At 28.8% G+C, this 20,264-nt stretch overlaps 1 protein-coding gene and 2 pseudogenes across 2 annotated transcripts; 2 read left to right on the top strand and 1 right to left on the bottom strand.

Annotated features, from left to right (window-relative positions):
* Nucleotides 1-447: 447 nt before the first annotated feature.
* On the top strand, nt 448-2,789 carry LOC149058571 (uncharacterized; annotated as a pseudogene).
* Nucleotides 2,790-9,484: 6,695 nt separating this feature from the next.
* On the top strand, nt 9,485-13,048 carry LOC107172122 (Dorsal interacting protein 2). The gene is made up of 3 exons (XM_089218503.1): nt 9,485-9,909; nt 11,166-11,261; nt 12,963-13,048. The coding sequence occupies exons 1-3, from the start codon at nt 9,759-9,761 to the stop codon at nt 13,019-13,021; spliced, it is 306 nt and encodes a 101-aa protein (XP_089074629.1). The 5' UTR covers nt 9,485-9,758; the 3' UTR covers nt 13,022-13,048.
* Nucleotides 13,049-17,331: 4,283 nt separating this feature from the next.
* On the bottom strand, nt 17,332-18,930 carry LOC107172123 (uncharacterized; annotated as a pseudogene). The gene is made up of 4 exons (XR_016190092.1): nt 18,774-18,930; nt 18,530-18,723; nt 17,939-18,239; nt 17,332-17,666 (listed from the first exon to the last, which is right to left on the bottom strand). The product of XR_016190092.1 is annotated as an uncharacterized LOC107172123 (transcript).
* Between the last annotated feature and the right edge of the window lie 1,334 nt (nt 18,931-20,264).

Below are 20,264 nucleotides of genomic sequence, written 5' to 3'. Positions count from 1 at the left end.
ACAATTAATTTCCCATTATGGACCACAATTACGCGGCTAATGAAGTGGAAGTAGAAATTGACGGTATAATTTATTTATAATTATTCATTTTGAAAAATACAGTCTGTAAATAATGTTTACAATAATCATATGATTTAGTACTATAAATACAATAATAATATTTAATAATTTTATATTCTTAAAAAATATGTCAATAGGTACTTGTTCATTCTAGTATCTATCCAGTAACATTCCTAAAACCTAAGTACCTATGTAATATATTGCATTACAAATTGCGATTATAATTATTATATATTTAACATGGCTAAAATTAATAAACTATAAACTATTACTTAGCCATATACCTAGCCAACTACCATTATTAATTTTTTAGCTCATGAAGAAAATGCAAACATTTTACAGCAGGGGGTAATTGAAACGTATACAACATTGCCTGGTGTTCAACTAAAGTCTTTAGTCTATATGGATAATTTAGGCTATAGATATTATAAAAATAATAGTCGTAACAATAAAGTGTAAGTGTAGCAATATGTCAGAAATGAAGATTTTATTATCTGTTAATATTTTTTAATATTTAGTTATTTGGTATGTGAAAACCAAAAAAATAGAGCTGAATTCTGTCCAATCACAGCAATTATAAGTGTGGTCATAAATGAAAATTGGATTAGGACTAATAGGAACCATAATCATTATCCACCAGTAGTTGATATTCCAATGGTTCATTTAAGGAGAAGTATCGGAATGTCATCAGGAACAAGTTCTGGAATAATGTCAAACTCAATAAGAAATATTTATAACAATGAAATAATTGCGTAAGTTAGGTTTGGTTAATAGGTAACTTTTTTCTTATAAAATAATATAGTCATATTTTTGATTATTATAGAAATCCAAATGGTGCAAGGAATTATACATTTCCCCAATCCCAAGCAAGTGTACAAAGAATGCGTCATTGTCGTCGTCCACCAAATCCATACACTATTGAAGAGTTGGCAGGTATTCTGAATGAACATAATATGGCATATGCACCAACCCTGCAGCGTCCACCATCATGGTGAGAGCAGATAGGACAAATTATCTTTCAATTTCTCATCAATTATTGGTATTTAGGTTTTATCAACAACTATTTGAAGCTGAGGGAGAAACTGTTGGAATAGTATTTTTTAACTTTGATGCTATTGAAAAGTATAGAAATGAGCTTTTATCTGTCAGAGTTGCAGGAATTGATGGAACCTTTAAAACGGTACCTAAACGTCCTCTTCAGTTTACTAAAGGTTGTCTTCTGACCTTTCATGTACTTTTTCATAATGTTGTAAGTTAATGCATTTAATTAAATTGTTTTGTTCTTTTAATGCAAAGCATAGGTTAATTAATTATTGCCTTAAATTACGAGGTATATCCAGAAAGTAAGTTCCGTTTTCTATTTTTATTTTTGCATGGGAACAATTTAATCATCCGCCCTACAGTCCAGATTTGGCACCCAGTGATTTTCATCTTTTTTTACACATGAAATCATTTATGGGTGGCCAGAACTTCAACGAAGATGATGAGGTGAAAAAGGCTATTAGCGCATGGTTACAATCACAGGCGTCATCTTTCTATGATGAAGGGATACAAAAACTAGTACCTCGATATGATAAGTGCTTAAATAATGGTGGTAACTATGTTGAAAAATAGAGTAATACATGTATTTTATATTCAAATAAAATTTATAATAAAATTTACACATTTACATGTTTTTATTGCCCAACGGAACTTACTTTCTGGACACGCCTCGTAATAATTTATGTTCAATTAACTTTTTGTAATATTATGTCATATACATTTTCCACGGTTTAGTCTTTTCCAATGGTGTATGCTCTCACATCAAAAATGACCCAAGCAACATAGAATCGTTCTTCAATATTGTTTTGAGAGTTTACCACTGAATTATGCTCAACTGACTATAGTTACAGACTATGAAAGAGGCTTGATGAATGCTGTGAGAAGCATTTTTATTGAAAGCAATCTGCAAGGTTGTTGGTTTCATTACTGCCAAGTAAGAAATATGTTAAATAATTCCACAATTTGCAAGTTTTCATGCCTTCTGGTTTTATAATAAATTTATTATTACAGGCTATTATTTGGTACTGCCGGAGAACCTTAAATAGTGTTTTTCACTTATTTCAAAATACTTCTGAAGCCCATCGAGTATTGAGAATGGTAATGTAAATATGTAATAAGTAGAGGTCGGATGCATTTAAATATTGTTTACAACCTCCTATTATGCTGCATAGTACACTAGATACAAACCATAAAAATCCTACCTCTAGTAATAAGTTATTAAGTCATTTAAGACACTATATTATTAATTGATACTTGGGATGATTATTTATTCTAAGGTATTGGCATTACCTCATCTCCCAGCGAAAATACACCCCGAGTGTCAATTTACTATGGCAGAAGGGTTTAATACCATAGTTGAATATGCCAATGGTATTGAAGAAATATCAGAACGTTTACAAAGTTTTTTAATTGATTATATTCAACAGTTTTGGTTTAATCAAATAGGCGCAACATGTATAACTGTTTTCGGGTAAGACATCTTTAATAAATGGATTATTATTTTAGTTTTTTTTACTAATGGATTATTTTTGGACTAAAGTTTTTTTTTTGTACTTTTTAGGTCAGATATACGTACAAATAATTATCTAAAATCTTTCCATTCGACATTGCTATCACAACTTGGAAGGCACCCCAATATCTGGGATTATATGCGTAAATATAACTTAATCTTGAATATTTGTGTTTGAGTTATATTTGACTGGTAATATGATATTTTGTGAATTTATTAATGATGAGGAAAAATGGTAAGTGTTATAACTTGTTATTTGAATTAGTTTAAAATTTATTTGGTTCTTAATATTTGTGTTTGTAAGTTATACTTATTTGTTTATACCTAATTATGTTATGTGAATTATTATTCATGGGAAAAAATGGTGAGTGATTATATAACTAATAATTATACTAACCAGATAACTGTGTTTATCTTATTTTATTTGATTAGCAAGACTGCTGTCTATTGAAAACCAGTATTATATAGAAATGGACCAAGCTAGGAGAAATTTAAACATTAGAAATAATACTACACGGGTCCGATGAGCTGAAGCTTCTTCTAAAATAAAACACTATATTCAATTATTAAATGTAGAACAAGATATTTTGATGTTCCTAAAAAGAGCAGGTCATACTATGAATGGATATAATGAAGGACAGCTTGGTCCTCGACTATTGGTATGCTGTTTATTTCTAATATAATTCAATAACAGTGTGTTTTTATAAAACAAAAAAAGTTTTGTTGCTGCTTGTTTAATATTTTTTTTTGTTTTTTAGGAACCATGATTCATTCAAATGCTTTCAGTTCTGTCTTATAGTTTTTTAATATGGACTCTGTGTATTTTTTAAAACATAATCAAATTGTTTCATTTTATATGTTATTAGTGATTAGTACATTAATTGAAATATTTAATTATTATATATTTGTCATTGACGTGTGTATTGACATGTACAAAATATTAATACTATACCTGTGGAGTAAAATCAGTTTTGATTATATTTTATTATTTGATTAGGTTAGGACAAAATCCAATTTCTAAATGCAGTTTCTCCATTTTGCATTGTTCTTTTAAAAATATCTCTTGGGAGATGTCTTATATACTTATCGATTGACCTTCTCGTTGCATTAAAGTTGATAGTTTCAACATATTGTTAAGGTTGATTTGTTTGAATTAGTATGAAATAATCTATGTTTGAATTATTGATTTTCCATATTGCTGAATCAGATATTAATTCGGGAATCGGGATAGCCATCAATAACAAACTAAAAACAAAATTAGTAAGTCGATAGTTTTTATTCGAATGAAATTGTCGATACTCGATAGTTTTTAATTTTTGTTCTGAATTTCTGAATGATGATTATGACGATTTTGAGCCATTTTTTAATTCAGATTTTGATTTTCCATAGTTGGTAATATTGGGGTAGTCTGTTCTTATTGGTTGTAGGAGAACTGAGCCCATCTCGTTTATAAATTATATAGGTTGCCTCATTTTGAAAATATCGAAAAAACAGGAGTGAGAGAAAACGACGTTGTGACGTCATCGTCGTACAAACTATAAAACGATAACAAGTATTTCATACGTTCATATGCCTTTCTCGTAGTTTTGTTTCGCAACCTTTCGATTTTGTTTTATTTATTAAATTAAATAGTGTTTTGATTTGAATAATTACTTATTATGGCTACGAACAGTACGAAGGAAATAAAGAAATGTTCTTTAATTTGACTGAATTTTTTTACCATTTAATTTAAAGTAATTGTCAATCACTAATTAACATTAGATGACTCGCTTGGTTTTTCAAAATAATAATTAAATACTGTTATACATAGGTATATTTAAAATAAATTGCACACATATGTATTTACAGCTATTAATAAAAAAAATTCCTATTTGTAAAATTAGTTGTATAGGTAATATTATATGGCTAACGTTTTACAGATAATAATAATTGTAAATATGAAAATATACATATATATTTTTTTAAATACCATCAGAATTTATGCGTTTTACATACTTCTTCGTTTGATTTTCAACCCTTAAGGTTGGTTTTGCAATTTGACCTGCGCTCTCCACTCTTCCCTATTCTCAGTTAACCTTTTCAGTTCGGCATAGCTTGATAATCTAGTATCGGAAATCAGTTGTTTGATAAATGAAGTGCTTAGACGTCTTTGACCCCTTTTACCTTCTATTTTCCATTATATTATTCTGCAGATTAGTTGATTTTCGTGCCTCAATATGTGACCAATCATGATCCATCGTCTTGCTCTGATGGTTTTGAGTATCTCTCTGCCTTCATCTATTTCACTGAGTATGCTTTCGTTGGTATGGTGTTCTATCCAACTCACTCTCAGCACTCTTCTCCAACACCACATTTCAAAGTTCGTTGTTCTGCTTTATTCAGAATCCATGTATCGCAGCCGTATAGTGCCACACTCCATACATACATTTTAATGAAGCGTTTCCTCACTTTAATACTCATGTTATTGGAGTATAACAAATTTTTCTTCATAAATGCTGACTTCGCCTGTGTGATTCTGGATCTTATTTACATGACACATCTTCCATCTTGGTTGATTAAACAGCCTAGGTATTTAAAATGTTCCACTTGTTCGAGCAGCTGATTCCCTGTTTGGATATTAATTCTGCGGATTAGGTCTGGTTTTTGGCACATCATAACTTTAGTTTTTCGCCAGTTGATGATCAGATGATATTTTTGGAGCATTTCGTTATTTCTTCCAGTGCTCTTTCCAAAACATGCTTAGTTGAGTTGGTACATACTTTAAGTAGATATTCTGATAATACTTTTATTATCTTCCTTCCAATTTTTAATTTATTATTTATCTGAATTGATTTAATAATATGATCACCGACTGGAAACGAGCAGTTTATCAGTGGCATCAAATTTTCAATGAAGAGAGAAGTTAAGGCATGGACTTTATTAGATCAACAAAATAACAATAATTGTGAAAGGGGAATGGAATGGCCGAGTGGACTACGACGTCGATCATTAAGCGTACCATCGTCGGTTCGAATCCCGGCCACGGATGGTACCTCTCTCTGGACAGGCGATTGTCTGGAGGGACGGACCGCCAAGTCAGGCGGGAGATACCTACGGGTCTCCAATTCAAAAATTCTGCCAAAAAATCTTTACCACATGACTGTATCAAATCTACCCATCCCAAAAGCCTTCAGTACACTCTCCACACCCAATGACCTGTGTTATCGCGGGTTAATCAATAAATAATAGTAATCGTGAAAATCATTCAATGATTAATTTATGATTAGAAATAGTAATTAATACATATATTGTATGTAATTTATTTCAAATAAAATATGACAGTAGTCATCAGTATTTAATTTTTATTTTGAAAAAACGCAAGATGTGTCTAATATGCTAATATCAATCAGTCACCGACAACTAAATATTCAACGGTTTGTTTCGTGCATGTGCTCATCAAACATCGATGTCAGAGACTTGTCGCTATAATATATTATGTTTCAATTTATCGAGAAATGAATCCATCCATAGTACCTATATGATTAAATGTTATAACAGAGGAAATAGAAAATCATATACAAAAGGGTGTGGAATCCAAACATTTACGGCGCTACCTATATTTGGTAAATGTAATGAAATTAGACTATAATTAGTAATTACTATTTACTGATCATATTTCTTAAGCTTCTGTATTTCTTCACTGTTGCAATTATTGGTGGCAGTATCCATTTCTTACTACTTAATTTGAATGACACACATCCAACACTTTCTCCAATCCAATATTACTTATATTTTAACTTGCCTCAACCAAGTGTTTCTGTTTTTTTTTTTTAATTATTTTAATTATTTTTTTTTTTTTTTTTATTAGAACAACTTATGAGCCAACTGTGCCATGTAGATTTATTTATTATTTTATTATTTATTTAAGAAAAATACATTACTGAATAATAACACGTTACTTATTAATTAATTCACATGTTTATATAAATGTCTACTAAAAAGCTACTACATTGTCCATAGGTTTGTATTATATATAACTAACTTCCAAATAAAAACTATTCTAAAATGTGTGCTGTGAAAAAACCATTACATCCAAATTTATCTCATTAATACTAAATAAAAATAATATGGTTTAAATTACAATCTACCCACTAAATAATAAATAAAAACTAATATTTATCAAAAATAATCAAATGAATCAATTCAATAATTTATATAAGAACATCCTTTTATATGTTTCAGACTCAAATTCAATAGTAATAGCAACTTTAAAAACTTTAGTTTTATTATTATTCCTATTTTTGATCATTCAGTTCAACAATAAACTGAAGATAACAGCATTTATAGTAACCAGAACTATTAATTTCCATATTACAAAAAATAAAATGTTAAATAATTGATCAATTACTATTTTCTTATGTTGTTTCCAGCATAATGGTCTCTTCATTAGGCAGTGGTTGATGTTTCAGTACATATTTTATGAATATTTTACATTATTTTACAGATTTATAATATATTATTTTTCATTACATGTTCTGCAGTTCTAAATCCTGGACGACACCTGGAAAGTTATTTTTAATGTATTTTTTCCAGAGGGTGAATGCGCATCATGTTTGAATTTACTTCCTAGGTCCTTGACATCGTTTGGACTCAGATTCCCATACTTTTAGTTTAGCTGCGTGATTTCTTATTTACCCGGACGGAGCTGTGGGTGGCTACAGGTTTCACTTAGCTCCCTCCTCCCCAACAATTTGATTGGGATGTATTTTATCCTATATTGATTTGGAAACCGTGAGTCACTTTTTTCGTTTCCACAATCAATAACTGGTAAATATACAGCCGCAGAATAAAATGCGCATTAAATAATTTTATTATACAACATAATATACATAATATTAAGTACTTTTGAGTATTTTATTGTTGTTTTACATAGGTGATATACAATAATACAATCTATGAAAATAAAAATAAAATTTTAATTATATTCAATAATATTATATGTTGGTTGTTTCTATAAACAATCCAATAAGGTACAATTATTATAGTGTCGTCGTATTCCAAGAAAACGGGAAAGAAAATCAATATTGACTCAAAAATTAAAAACAATAATAAATCTCAAGACAAACTCAACACCATTTCTCCTCTTCGAAAATAAGTTTATCTAGCTTCTATCATATTTATCTAACCATGATTATAATAATATATACACTTACTGTACATGTATAACCCCACCTCACCCACAAAAAAATGAAAAAATATAAAATTGCGCTATATACGATAAGGTAAGTATATTATCTTGATTTTTTGTGATATTTTTTTACAGTATTTCAGTTTATGATAAAATTTTAATTTTTCGATACAATTGTTAACCCAACTTTCTTGTATTAACTACTGAAAGACGTTGAAATCAGTGGTTGAATTGGAAAAAAAATAAAAGTGGACTCTAAATGAAGTTTAAAAATTAAGCAAATTAATTTAATAGTAACCCTGTTTCTTGATAAATATAGGTATAATAAAGGGGTACGCCATGATTTGAAGAAAAATGAAAAGTAGCTCTCGGTCCCCCTGAATACTCCCTCAATTCAACCACTGATTGGAATTATTATTAATGTAAATTCAAAATTTTATTTAAACTTTCTTTTAATGTGTGTATAATAATAAGCTATATTTATATACTGCAGCATGTAAATTTTGGATGTATACGTGGAAAAATTAAATAATTTTGGTTCTAATCATTATTTTTAAATTTTTTTTTTTTATGCCAAAGTATACAAAAATATGAGTTACATTATAATGTATAATTAATTTTTAATTTTTTAATACTGAAAATAAAAAAAAATTAATCTAAAATGTACATTTTTTTTATTGAATAATTTGTGAATCTGGGGTTTATAGGAATATTTAGCTGTAAAGACATTCATTATAGTCAAGTGGCTTATTTTTTACAACCAAGATTCATTACTTTTATGTAAAGTTGATCTTGTTGTAACGAGAGTTGCACTCTCAGACTTTTTTCTGGGTAATGGTTTAAAGTTATATCTCTGCAATGTTTTGAAAACATTTTAGGTTCAGAAAATGATTATTCAAGTTGCGTTGAAATGTTTCAAGCTTCTAATTTCTATAGGCAATACTTTTTAAGTTACAACAAAAAACTAGAATAGTTAATCAAAAATCGTTAATTACCACATAAATAACTAATTCACCAAAATTAAAACATCAGATTTTTATAAAACGATTTGCGGAATCGCTGTTAGTCAATTTATTTTGCTGGTTGTTGTGGGGTTGGATCAATAATAATAATAATAATAATAGCAGTAGTAGGAAACCTGTGGAGGGTGCGCCGACGCATCCACTTCCTCCACCACCAAAAATAAACGTTGCCACCCCACTCAAAAGTTATTAGACTATCAACTTTACATATTCAACTAACATACATACCTACCTGTCGACTGTCTCCATTGATTTTGTCCTACCGTTCTCGTAACAGTCGTCAGCCGTGAGCCATGAGAAGCGGTGTATATTATCGTCGCCTTTATTTCCCTAGATACTAATTTCATTCAAACCACCTACCAATATACTTACTTTATTTTTTTTTTTTTTCAAAAAAATTGGCCAGAAGGAATTTTAAATTTTTTTCATCCGTTTTTGTTAAATTGTTTTTACAATGAACTGCTCAAATGCTGTTCTTGTTACCACACCGAAAAACTGCAAAAAGCTCAACTTCAATTCCTGCGTGATGTGTTTGAAGTCAAAAAAAAAAGGTTATAACATTTCATTGCACAAGTAAGCATTATATTCAATATTGTATTAATTATTATATAAATGTCGTTACCTATTATACATGCGTCATTCGCTTATTTTATTTTGTTTATTAATGAATACCCATTCATCTTTCACAAAATAGTGATCATTTAACGTTATCCCCATTTCCGTTTTCCACCGATATTATATTCTAATTTCTACCATACAAAAAAATACCTATTAACTTTTAAGTCAAAATCTGCCACGGTGATAACGGTGTAGGATCACTTTAACGGAAAATATTTACGACTGCAAACCAATATATAATGTATAATCATCTATTGTCAGATTCCCGAAAGACCCCAACAGACGAGCAATTTGGCTAGCAAACTGTAACTTTGTTGAAAAAGATATTGAACATAATAGAATGCTGTGCTCTTCCCATTTTGAAGAAGATTGCCTACTACAGCATAGCAACAGAAGAGTATTGAAGAAATCCGCCGTGCCTGTTATTTTTGATGAGAAAACAAAAAGAAACAAAAAGCGAAGTCAACAATCCCAATCTTTACAAAAAACAGGTAACATTATAACTTATTCACCTGATTATGGATTTAATACCAAATAATTAATTATTTATTTTCATTATAAAGTTGATTGGTCTGCAGTTACAAATAGTAAATGCAAAGTGTATTAAAATTTTTATCCCAGCGTCAACGTATATTTTGGTTAAACCAATAATTGTTCAAAATCCTATTTCCATGACTCATATTAAAGATATTCAGACATCTGGGCTTTCAGGTTATGCTGTATGTTGTAGTTATTGATTAATAACTGAAATAAATGATTATTATTTTAAAAAGTCAGTTATTTTTGTAATAACGCAAAGGATCTGTATTGTTCTCTACTCTTATAAGAGCTGGAGAATAAGCTACCAGATATAAATATTAAAATTGCGCTATTACCTTCCTCCTGATCGTCGGAGGGTTCTCGAGGTCGTGATTCGAGAACGATCAAATACACCGTAGTAATAAAATATTAATTATTAAATTATAAAAATCTAATAAATACAATATAATATATAAAATTATATAAATATATTAATATTGATGCGCATGCACCTTACCTTATTCGCAGCTGTCTTTGATATGCAGTTGACGTAATAAAATAAATAAAGGTTTTTTATTAAACACTCAGATTAAAGAAAAACAGCACTGTTAAATTTCGATTTTAAAAAAGAAACTGTCCAGCTGTCGCTCGCAATGTCTGGTGTAAAAATAGTTTTTTTTTTTTAGGTGCTCCTGCACTCTTGAGGTTGTTTTAGTGTTGGATGGTGCTCATGCACTGATGGAAGGAGACGACGTGGTCCAGCCAGCCAGGGTTGTAGGTGGCTCCACCAAAGGCCTCTGCGTTTCCAAAGACTTAGCATTGTCTTTGGCAACAGAGATCCTCATTGGACCATCCCCTGCACTGGTGGCACACGAAATAGCTCACACGTGTTGTGCCAGATAGTCACAACTACGTATAAGTTCCCATGTAACTAAATAATACAAATCGTTCCTATCATCAGTGGACAATGGTGTTTTTTTTGTTGGATTTTAACTGTTATCTGCGTGCGACAACTTGACTGTTATTTATTTTATTGAATATTCAAACAACATACAATCATGATGTGTGAGCATATCATTACATTTTGATTTGTTACCTACATTTAGGAACTTAAAATTTTACTCATCTAAGAAAAATATTCCGTGATATGCATAAAATTTTATATAGTGATAAGATTTATTTAAAAAAAAAATTATACAAATGTGTTCTCTGATATTTTTAATTCTAGAGACTATACAGCAAATCAAGATTGATGATTTTGAAAATCCAGCTGCTGACGTAATACCAATGTGGGTTCTAAGACAATTTACTGACCAATTGTCAGGTAAAATAATTTGATAATAATAAGTTAATTATAATATATTACATATACTCAATTACTAAAATGTTGATTGGTCAAAAAAGAAGACAAAAATCTGGACATGTTATTCGATTTAAACAAGAAAAACGAAAATAAAAATCATCTTAAAATTAAAATTAAAATTAAAATAATTATTTTTAAAATAAAAATCAAAAGTCTAACTTTTTTAAAGTACAAACGGAAATTCACTAGGTATAGAAAGATACCAATCAATGTTATTTGATGATGTAGGCTATAAACTTGAATTTGATATCCTGAGATGATTTTAATTTTGTATTTTGACAAGCATTATACAATCTGTATCATTTGATACACTTAGAATATATTATGATAAACGTTACAAATAGGTATGACAGGTTAATATTTTTTTTGTGAAAGGAGCCATCTATAGTCTCCTCAACTTAATTATTATAAAATGTATGTATTTTTTATGTATAATAAATCACGACACCTCTGCACTTTAGGGCAGCCCCCTTTTCGGCCAAAATGTACCCTTTCCATTTCAAACAGTGTCATTCTTCGACCAAAACTTAATGTTCCCTTTTCGGCTAGTAGTTTTTTTAATTAAAATTATTACCTACAACTGCAATGTAAAATAAAACAATTGGAAATGAACTGTTATACCTAACGGCTAACATATTAAATTAATCGTATAAAAAATATGTATATAGTCTTAAAATATTAATAAATTATGCATATATTGAGAGTTAAGGTTTCCAAATACAATGATTAAATAAAAATTAGTATAATCTTATAATTCCTGTATAATAATAATTTTAATAAAAAAATATGCGCTCGTTGAAAGTCAACTGTCAAGTAATCACAACATTTTCTTAATTTTTCAATTTTACCATCTGATGGATTGTTATTTGTGATTTTAATTTTATTCTAATGAGATAAAAATATATTTGTATGTACGGTTTTTTGATGAGGAAGCATGTTTGTTATTATTGGTTTTCATTTTTAAATATAAATATAGAAACTGTTATTAGTTTAATAAACAGAAATGTTGAAAATGCCACTGCAATAATGTGTTTGTTAATATAATAATAAAAATAACAAAAACCTACTCCAGTGGTCTTTAATAAGAATAGGTAGCGTTGTATATGATTTACCTACCCATATGTACGTGCTCCAAGCGATTGTCGTAAATACGTATATTGTGTACCTAGGCAATAAGTGAATGCGAAAAACATACAGAATAGAAGAAAGTTGATTAACAATTTATTTTGTAATCCAAATTCAAACAATTTGAGGTAAGCACTAGGTAAGGAAAACAGTAAACAAATTGGAGGTGAAGAGGCAAGACCCGTACATATTATACCAGTTAACGGCTATCGTAGAACTGTGTTTAGAAGTTAGAATCGTTTTTATTGTTCATTTTATAGGCGTATATCCCTATACCTAAAATAATACCTAAAAGATAATAATATTTTATTATTGTACATTTGTACCTACTAAAATTTAGGTAGTAGGTAGACATATATTACAGCTAGAGGCCTACTCAGTAATGTGATACACTAGTAGGTATCTACATTTTTTCAAATCAAACTTTGTTTTTGAGGTTTTTGTCCAGAAATATATTAAAACTATATTAAGTTAGTTTAATAATTTCGATCATAATATATTTGTATGTTATATAAAGTATATTCTAATTTATTGTAGGATACTCTTTAGATCCTGAGAAGAATGAAGTTCCGATTTTTCCAGTTAATAGTTATTAATAGTTTATTGGAATTGGAACTTTTATTTAAGGTAAGTATCCGTTAGAAAAATATGATATCGAGCAATGTTAAATAATCAACAATAACCTCAATAGAAATTTAGATATATTAAAATATTTAAGATTAAAGAAAATAATTTTACGAAATTTATGTAGGAAAGTACATATCGATATGTCGCATCCACTTGATGAAATTGTCAATTTCATGTAATGGAAACCGTTTTTTTCTCATTTAGTGAAATAGTTAAAAATTCATGAAGTGGATATTTGTTCACGAAATAGATACTAAAATTTCATATCGTGTATTTTTTTTTAATAAATGGCCATCCACTTGGTGAAACATTTGATATAAAATTTGATGTCAGTTATAAACAACTACAAGAATCAAATTACCCCTATATTAGAAATACACGTTCAATAAATGTATATTATGTTTATGACACTGCCATTGTTATTTCATTTTTACTTACTAATAACGTCAATCGGGAGACAATCATTTTATTTATCTTACTTAATCTGGTATGTCTAATCTACTTTATTTATTGCTGTAGACCCGTACCTTTATTAAAAAATATCCATAGGTCTATCTATTCTTATGTACATACAGTCTTGTAAAAAATACTTTTGAAAATGTATTAAAATATTAATTCTAGTATTCAAATAAAATAGTATTATAATACTTTTAAAATACTATTATAAAAATGTATTTTACGAATACTCGTTAAGTATTTGAATACAAATACGAGTATTTTTTTAAATTGTATACTATATAACATACATGTTTTATGTTTTATGTATACATGGAGTATTTCAATATAGGTTACTACTCAGAGGCGTACTCAGGAGTTTTCAATAGGGGGGGGGGGATGAACATTTTGTTTTTTATCACTGGTCACCTTCTTATTAAAAATATTGATAGATTATCAACATTGATGTTTGATAGAGATCTAATCTTAATTATCTTACTTACCTATCTAATCTTACAGTTCTTAACAGATAATGCATGCAATCATAGCATGTTGACATAAATTTAAAATAGATATATTTTAATTATTTTTTTCCTTTAAAAAAAATTTTTTTTTTTGAAAATTTCTCCTTTGAGTTATATTATATATAAGCACGAATGCACAAGACTACATAGGTTAGTGAGGTCATGGGGGATGTTCAACCCCCCCCCCCTTGAGTACGTTTCTGCAGTTACCATAGATTCGTGTATCTTATTCTTATTGGTACAATTAAATTACAAAACAAAAAAATAAAAATAAAAAGTGGTATTAAACACTAATATCGAATTATTTAAAAAAAATCCAATACAGAAACCATATAAAATTTGGTGTAGCATTTTTAAAATTTTAAATCTTAAAATTACTTACTGTTTCTATACAAAATGTTTTCTGTTTTTAATCTCATTAATATATTATATATGTATATTTATAATTATATAGCCTTGTCAATAAGATTTTAGTAATATATCATCTTATCTAACGTTTTCGTGATACGTAGCTACTATCTAGGCATCAGTGTGTTAGCCTGTACTGTATTCAGTCTTCCGTCAACACTCAACCCATATTCAATTCCTTTATGTTGGGTTAATGGGTTGCATGAAAAATTAATTAATGTAACAGTCCATTAAAATGTAATGGACCAATCACGGGCCACTAAATCTTATTTAAGGAACCATTAGATCACTATTGATTCGTTAAATGTTTAATGGTCGTTATGCAACCCGGCATAAGTGTTTTTAATTGTAATTGTAAATTTTAATTTGATGTGAAATATATTAAAACCAGTGCGCGTTAAATCACGACATAATTGTATTAAGTATCGACATCGAATATAACGGAAGCGACAGCTTTCAAAATTCCATTGATCGCCGAAAAATATTACTGTTGACCTTGAGCTGTAGGCTCATAGACCTATAAACTAATGGACTACGTGTTCCTCACCACCCGGCCTACAAGATGTGGCGTCGATATATAGTGAGTGAGAGAGAACTATCTTGGGGGAATCATGGAGGAGAGTTAGTCATTAAAGTTATTTATTCCATGAAAATATTTAGTTATCACTACAATATAAAATTTAAAAAAAACCATAGCTTTGTTTACCTATTTTAAGTTAACTTAAATAGTTATATTGTTTCAATTTCAAATGCATATTAATACTCACCTAGAAGCCAGGTATTATTGAATAGTCAATATTCTTTACTCTATAATATAATATAATATAATATAATATAAATATTTTATATATTTCAAAATAAGATTTTAATAGGTACATATTTTTAAATGAAAACAACAAATACATTGAGGTAATTAATTCTTTATTGATGTTGAAACAAAATTATTTTTGTTAATTTGGATCTCACTCTCTTTTTTGGTTGACATAACTGATTATTATAAAAGTGTAATCTAATTTTCATGTATTTTTTAATGATAAATTTAACAATTTGTAATAAATGATTGTTTAGTGGCGATTGTGATAAAATGTGACTATTTAAAGAAGGAAATATATTTTTTATGTTAATTTGAGACATGGTTTTTATTATTAAAAAATCTATTGGATTTCCCAAATGTTTAGGAACTTCGTTAATTCTGGAAATAAATACTTGTTCACTTGCCTTACAAAGTGTTATGACATCAGTTGATGGTTTTATTAGTCCTCCTCTATTTTTTATGTCAATAAGTGCATATTTTTTTGTCTGATCTACAAGAGCATCACAACAAATATGACAAGTAATAGTTTTTTTAAACTGTTTTACTACAAAACCTGAAATATATTCTATTATATCTTGTCTATAGGTATCCATATCCATGTCTACAGCATCATCTTGTTCGTTTTCATCTTCCTCTACACATAAAATATCCAAGAAATTTTCTTTTATCATTTTTGTACCACTAGAAACAAATAAAATACTGGTTGAATCTTGAGGGGCACAATTAGCATTTGTAGAAACTGACAATTCAGTATGAACCAGTAATCTTTTGTAAGTGGCTTCAAACTGTGATGCTGTAGGATTATTATTAAAACCACCTCTTGATCTTATTGCAGAAAACAGCATTTCCAGATGGTCCTGAGAAATTTTATATGAAAGTATAAAACTCATTTGTCCAGTTTTAATAAGATTTTCAAATAATCTTCTCATACTTTGAAGACACACAATGAGTCCATTAAAACCTGTTTTTCGTGGAGATGCGAGTATGTTTAAATGATTTTTGCTTTGTAATGATTTTAAATAATTTATTGATGAATCAATAAAATTATTCATATCAGCCTCGTGTTCTAAGAATAATGGTTTCTTGTATTTAAGTTTGCTTAAAAAATTTCTAGTGTTAAGAAAGTCAAACACATCATTTATTTTTCTACAAAATGTAATTGTTGCATTGCAATTTTCAAAATTTTTAATTTGTTTTGTTTTACAATATAACAATGCATCAGCTACACTTGTGCTTAGTTACTTGTGCAGCCAAGGAAACCTTCATTTTTTCTTTGCTATAAAAAACATGTCTAGACCGAATTTTTGTAACCAAATGCAGCCTGTTGTCTTCTTGCAACTTGACTAATTCTTTAAAATATTTCCACTCTATAGTGTTGGCGTCAGCATCATATAATATTTCCCAATCTCCAATCGTATTTCTGACTAGTTTTAGCTTATGAGCTGGGTCTAAAAATATACACACGTCTTCTTTTGTCACTGGATGGAGAAACGATGAAATTTGATTGTGTATATCTGCTCCTAAATGTCTGGCCATTGAAATATTAGAAGCAGCTCTGTCAAAAGTAAGAGTTTTTACAATAGCACCGGTTTCATGAATATTAGTTAGACACGTCTCAAGGAGATTGGCTTTTTCTTCAGCAGTTAATCCATTTATTAGGAAGTATGCAACAGGGATTTTCCAATGTGAATTTAATGCAACAATTAAGAACACAAGAACTTCAGTAGCTTTTGGCAATGCATCCGAATCATTAACTTTGTGTCCATAATTAATGTATCCCTGTAAGTGTTTACCATTAAAATGTACAGCTTCTCTGATAGACATTTCATCGATAATCAAACCACACACTAAATTTAAATTTTTTTGTTTCATTTCAGTTACTTTCATTGCAATGGCATTCAATGATTCTTGAGTAATTCCTGGAGACCCATCAATAGTAGAATACCACTTACGGATAGTGCTTGGATGAGGCAAACATTTTTTGAATGTTTTTCTCACATAATTGTATGCTGCAGGTGAATAGAAATGCAATGTGAGTGCAAAAGATCGCAATTCTGGGGCCACTGTGTTCCCTGAAAATGTATGTAATTGATTTATCACCATTTCGTGCAGACTACTTGACAATGTTTCCTAAATGTTTATAACCCACTAGTAAATACAGCCTATTTAATTAAATCAATAGTATAATACATACCTTCAGAACTGTAAAACAATTATCTGATATCATTTTTTTTTCATCCTTTGGATGTTTCACTAAATCATCTAATGTCTTCACTCTTTTAGTCAATAATAAATTTTTTTTATTCAGGAACTTAATTCGTTTTCGTTGATTTTCTACAGTTGCATGCGAAGCATTCCAAAATTGCAACCTTCTGTTAGGGGGTGTCAAATTCATTAATATGTTTGAAATCACCCACAAAACATTTTCTCTTTCTGTAAAATTGAATTTAGAAATTATATTTTTTTATTAAATTAAATACATTGTAATTGAATACAAGTAGTATATATGTGCCAACAATCCATGTACAATTATCATTAATTTCTGTTTAAAATAGTAATTGTGTTAAATTGTTTTCGTAATTTTAATTTTTATGAAATTGAACACGATTAAAATTTAAATAGAAATTAAAGATAACTGCGCTAGAATTGGTACATTTGTACTACTAATACAAATTATATAATATGCTATGAATTATAGAACTTACTTATTAGCAGATACATCTGATGATGACTTTTCTGTACTAGATATTGTTTCTACTGTATTCTGCTCAATGGCTTCAGTTGAATCTATAACTGTGTCTAGTGTCCCTGTTACACCTAAAAATATAATTTAACTATAGGTACTAGGTATTATATTAAAAGTGAAAATAATATTATTTATCATTGAACAGTTTAATGATTCAAAAGGTTCAGCAAATGCATCTAATAATGACAATGTCACAACTTCTTCCTCTGCATTACAATTAGAAACAGTATTTGACTCACAAAACAATTATCTACGTGCAGCTAAAATGTTTAAATATTTTTTAATATTCAGTTCTTATAACATATTTATACCTTGTATTAAATTTTAAAATCTTATTTATAAAAAGAAATATTGATAGGCTTTTTAACAAAATAATTTGCAATTTTATCAACATTTTAAGTTTAAATGCTTATAAACAAAAATGTGGACTGTGTAGTTTCAATATTTTTTATGTGGTATATGTACAATTCATGAGGAAGTTTATATTAAATTTTCAAAGTGTTTTACCAAGCAAATACATTTTTATCAACATTTAATGATTTTTACTTACTTGGGTTTAAGATACTTGGGACAGCATTTTTTTTCAATTGCTTAGTTTGAAATATACTGGTAGCTGTAATTTCGTAGTCCAAATCAGAATCAAAATGTAGCCCACAGATGGTACAAGTTTTTGAAAGCTTAAATGATGGATTACTTTTTTCAAGAAATTTAATCCATTCCTTAGAAATATCTCCTTTAGGAAGTCTAAACATTTAGAAAAATTTTTATGTTAGAATGTAATAAAAAATAAATACCTGTGAAACTTAATTCCTTGACCAGCTTTGGAGTTGCATCCTTTCACTGAACAAGTTTTAACCATTTTTTATTTGAAAAAATATCAAATTAAATTTAAAAAAAATAAAAAACACGTGTAATTAGCATAACAGCATAAAAAAAACATGTAAACACAATGTCACAACTACTGAATTACGCAATTAGGTACTAGGTACGTCCAATGTCCAGCGGGGAGTGGGGATTTGTTTACACAACAACATTTTTTAATATTTAAAAAAATTAGAATCTGGCAAAATAGTTTTTTTTCAAATAATGGTCACACTGTATTTCCCCTACAGTTTCTTTTCTCTCTCATACTATATCGACGCCACGTTTCTCTGTCTAAGCGCAGTCCATTAGTTTATAGGTATATGTGTAGGCTCGGCATGATGTGGCAGACTGGCAGCGGATGACCGGTATGATGTTGTAACCGTATCGCAATACTTAAAATGAATTGCTTAATTTATTAAAATTATCAATATCACAGAAAAAGAGATAACAATTGGAACACGCATAGAGTAATAATAATATATTAATCTATAGGAACATTCTACAGATTTCAAATTACAATACGATTACATCATGCCGATCTTCCACTGCTAACTTCATGCCGAACCTCCGGCAAAATGAAAACAAATCGATCAGCTGTTTGACTGTCGCTTACTCCATCGTCTAACTCCATCTTAGTTCTCTTCATACAACTTCAGAAGTGGGATTCAGTTATTAGGATTCGAATTCGGACAACTAATCAAAGGAAAACGAAACAACCCACAGAACCTCGAATCTCAAAAAAAAAAAAAAATGGAAAATAATTCGCAAAATGAGTATCATTCCGAGTCTGATGAAACAATAAGTCAAACGATGTCAGAAACTTACTTTTACCGAATTGGTAGTTGTAGGTAGTACCTATTAAAATCAGTCATAAAAAAACAAAATCTTATTTCACGAACGTTAAATCGGAAATTCAAAATTAATAATTTATTCTTTATTCTTTATTTATTTTCATTGAAAAATATAAATGTATATATACATCAAAATTTATAATTTATTATACGAGTACATTATACACAATGATTGTCTCCGTAAGCTTTGGTTAGGTTAGCTAACATTTACTAAAATAATTAATTATAATTAAATTACACATTATAAATCGATGGTAGTTGATTTAGTGATTATAAGCTTATCATAAATATAAATTTAAAAATATTTTTTGAATTACCAAATAAATATAACAATTTTACAGGAATACAGATGTAATAAAATTTATCAAAGTTAGTAATTTAATTTGTTCATTTACTATTTTCTTATATAATCTAAAGATTTTAAACAAACCAACGTCAATATTTAATTCCATTGCCATCTTAATTCTAGCATTCAAGGGGTTTCTTTTTCCAAATTCCGTTCTACACATTGGAATTAAATACATATTGGTTTGTTTCTTTCTTGTACAATGGTTATGTTAAAATCTAAAT

This window comes from Diuraphis noxia, unplaced genomic scaffold (genome assembly GCF_037042655.1).
Source record: "Diuraphis noxia isolate RWA-SAM2 unplaced genomic scaffold, SU_Dnox_SAM2 contig0002, whole genome shotgun sequence".
NCBI lineage: Eukaryota > Metazoa > Arthropoda > Insecta > Hemiptera > Aphididae > Diuraphis > Diuraphis noxia.
Note: the sequence above shows the minus strand (reverse complement) of the source record. Positions and strands in the feature narration are given on the sequence as shown.

What these genes read in the sequence shown, in the direction of transcription:
- LOC107172122 (XM_089218503.1), top strand. Translation starts at nt 9,759, where the DNA reads ATGCTGTGCTCTTCCCATTTTGAAGAAGATTGCCTACTACAGCATAGC. An exon ending in CCAATCTTTACAAAAAACAG is followed by an intron (nt 9,910 to 11,165) that starts GTAACATTATAA and finishes TTTTAATTCTAG; the next exon opens with AGACTATACAGCAAATCAAG. An exon ending in ATTTACTGACCAATTGTCAG is followed by an intron (nt 11,262 to 12,962) that starts GTAAAATAATTT and finishes AATTTATTGTAG; the next exon opens with GATACTCTTTAGATCCTGAG.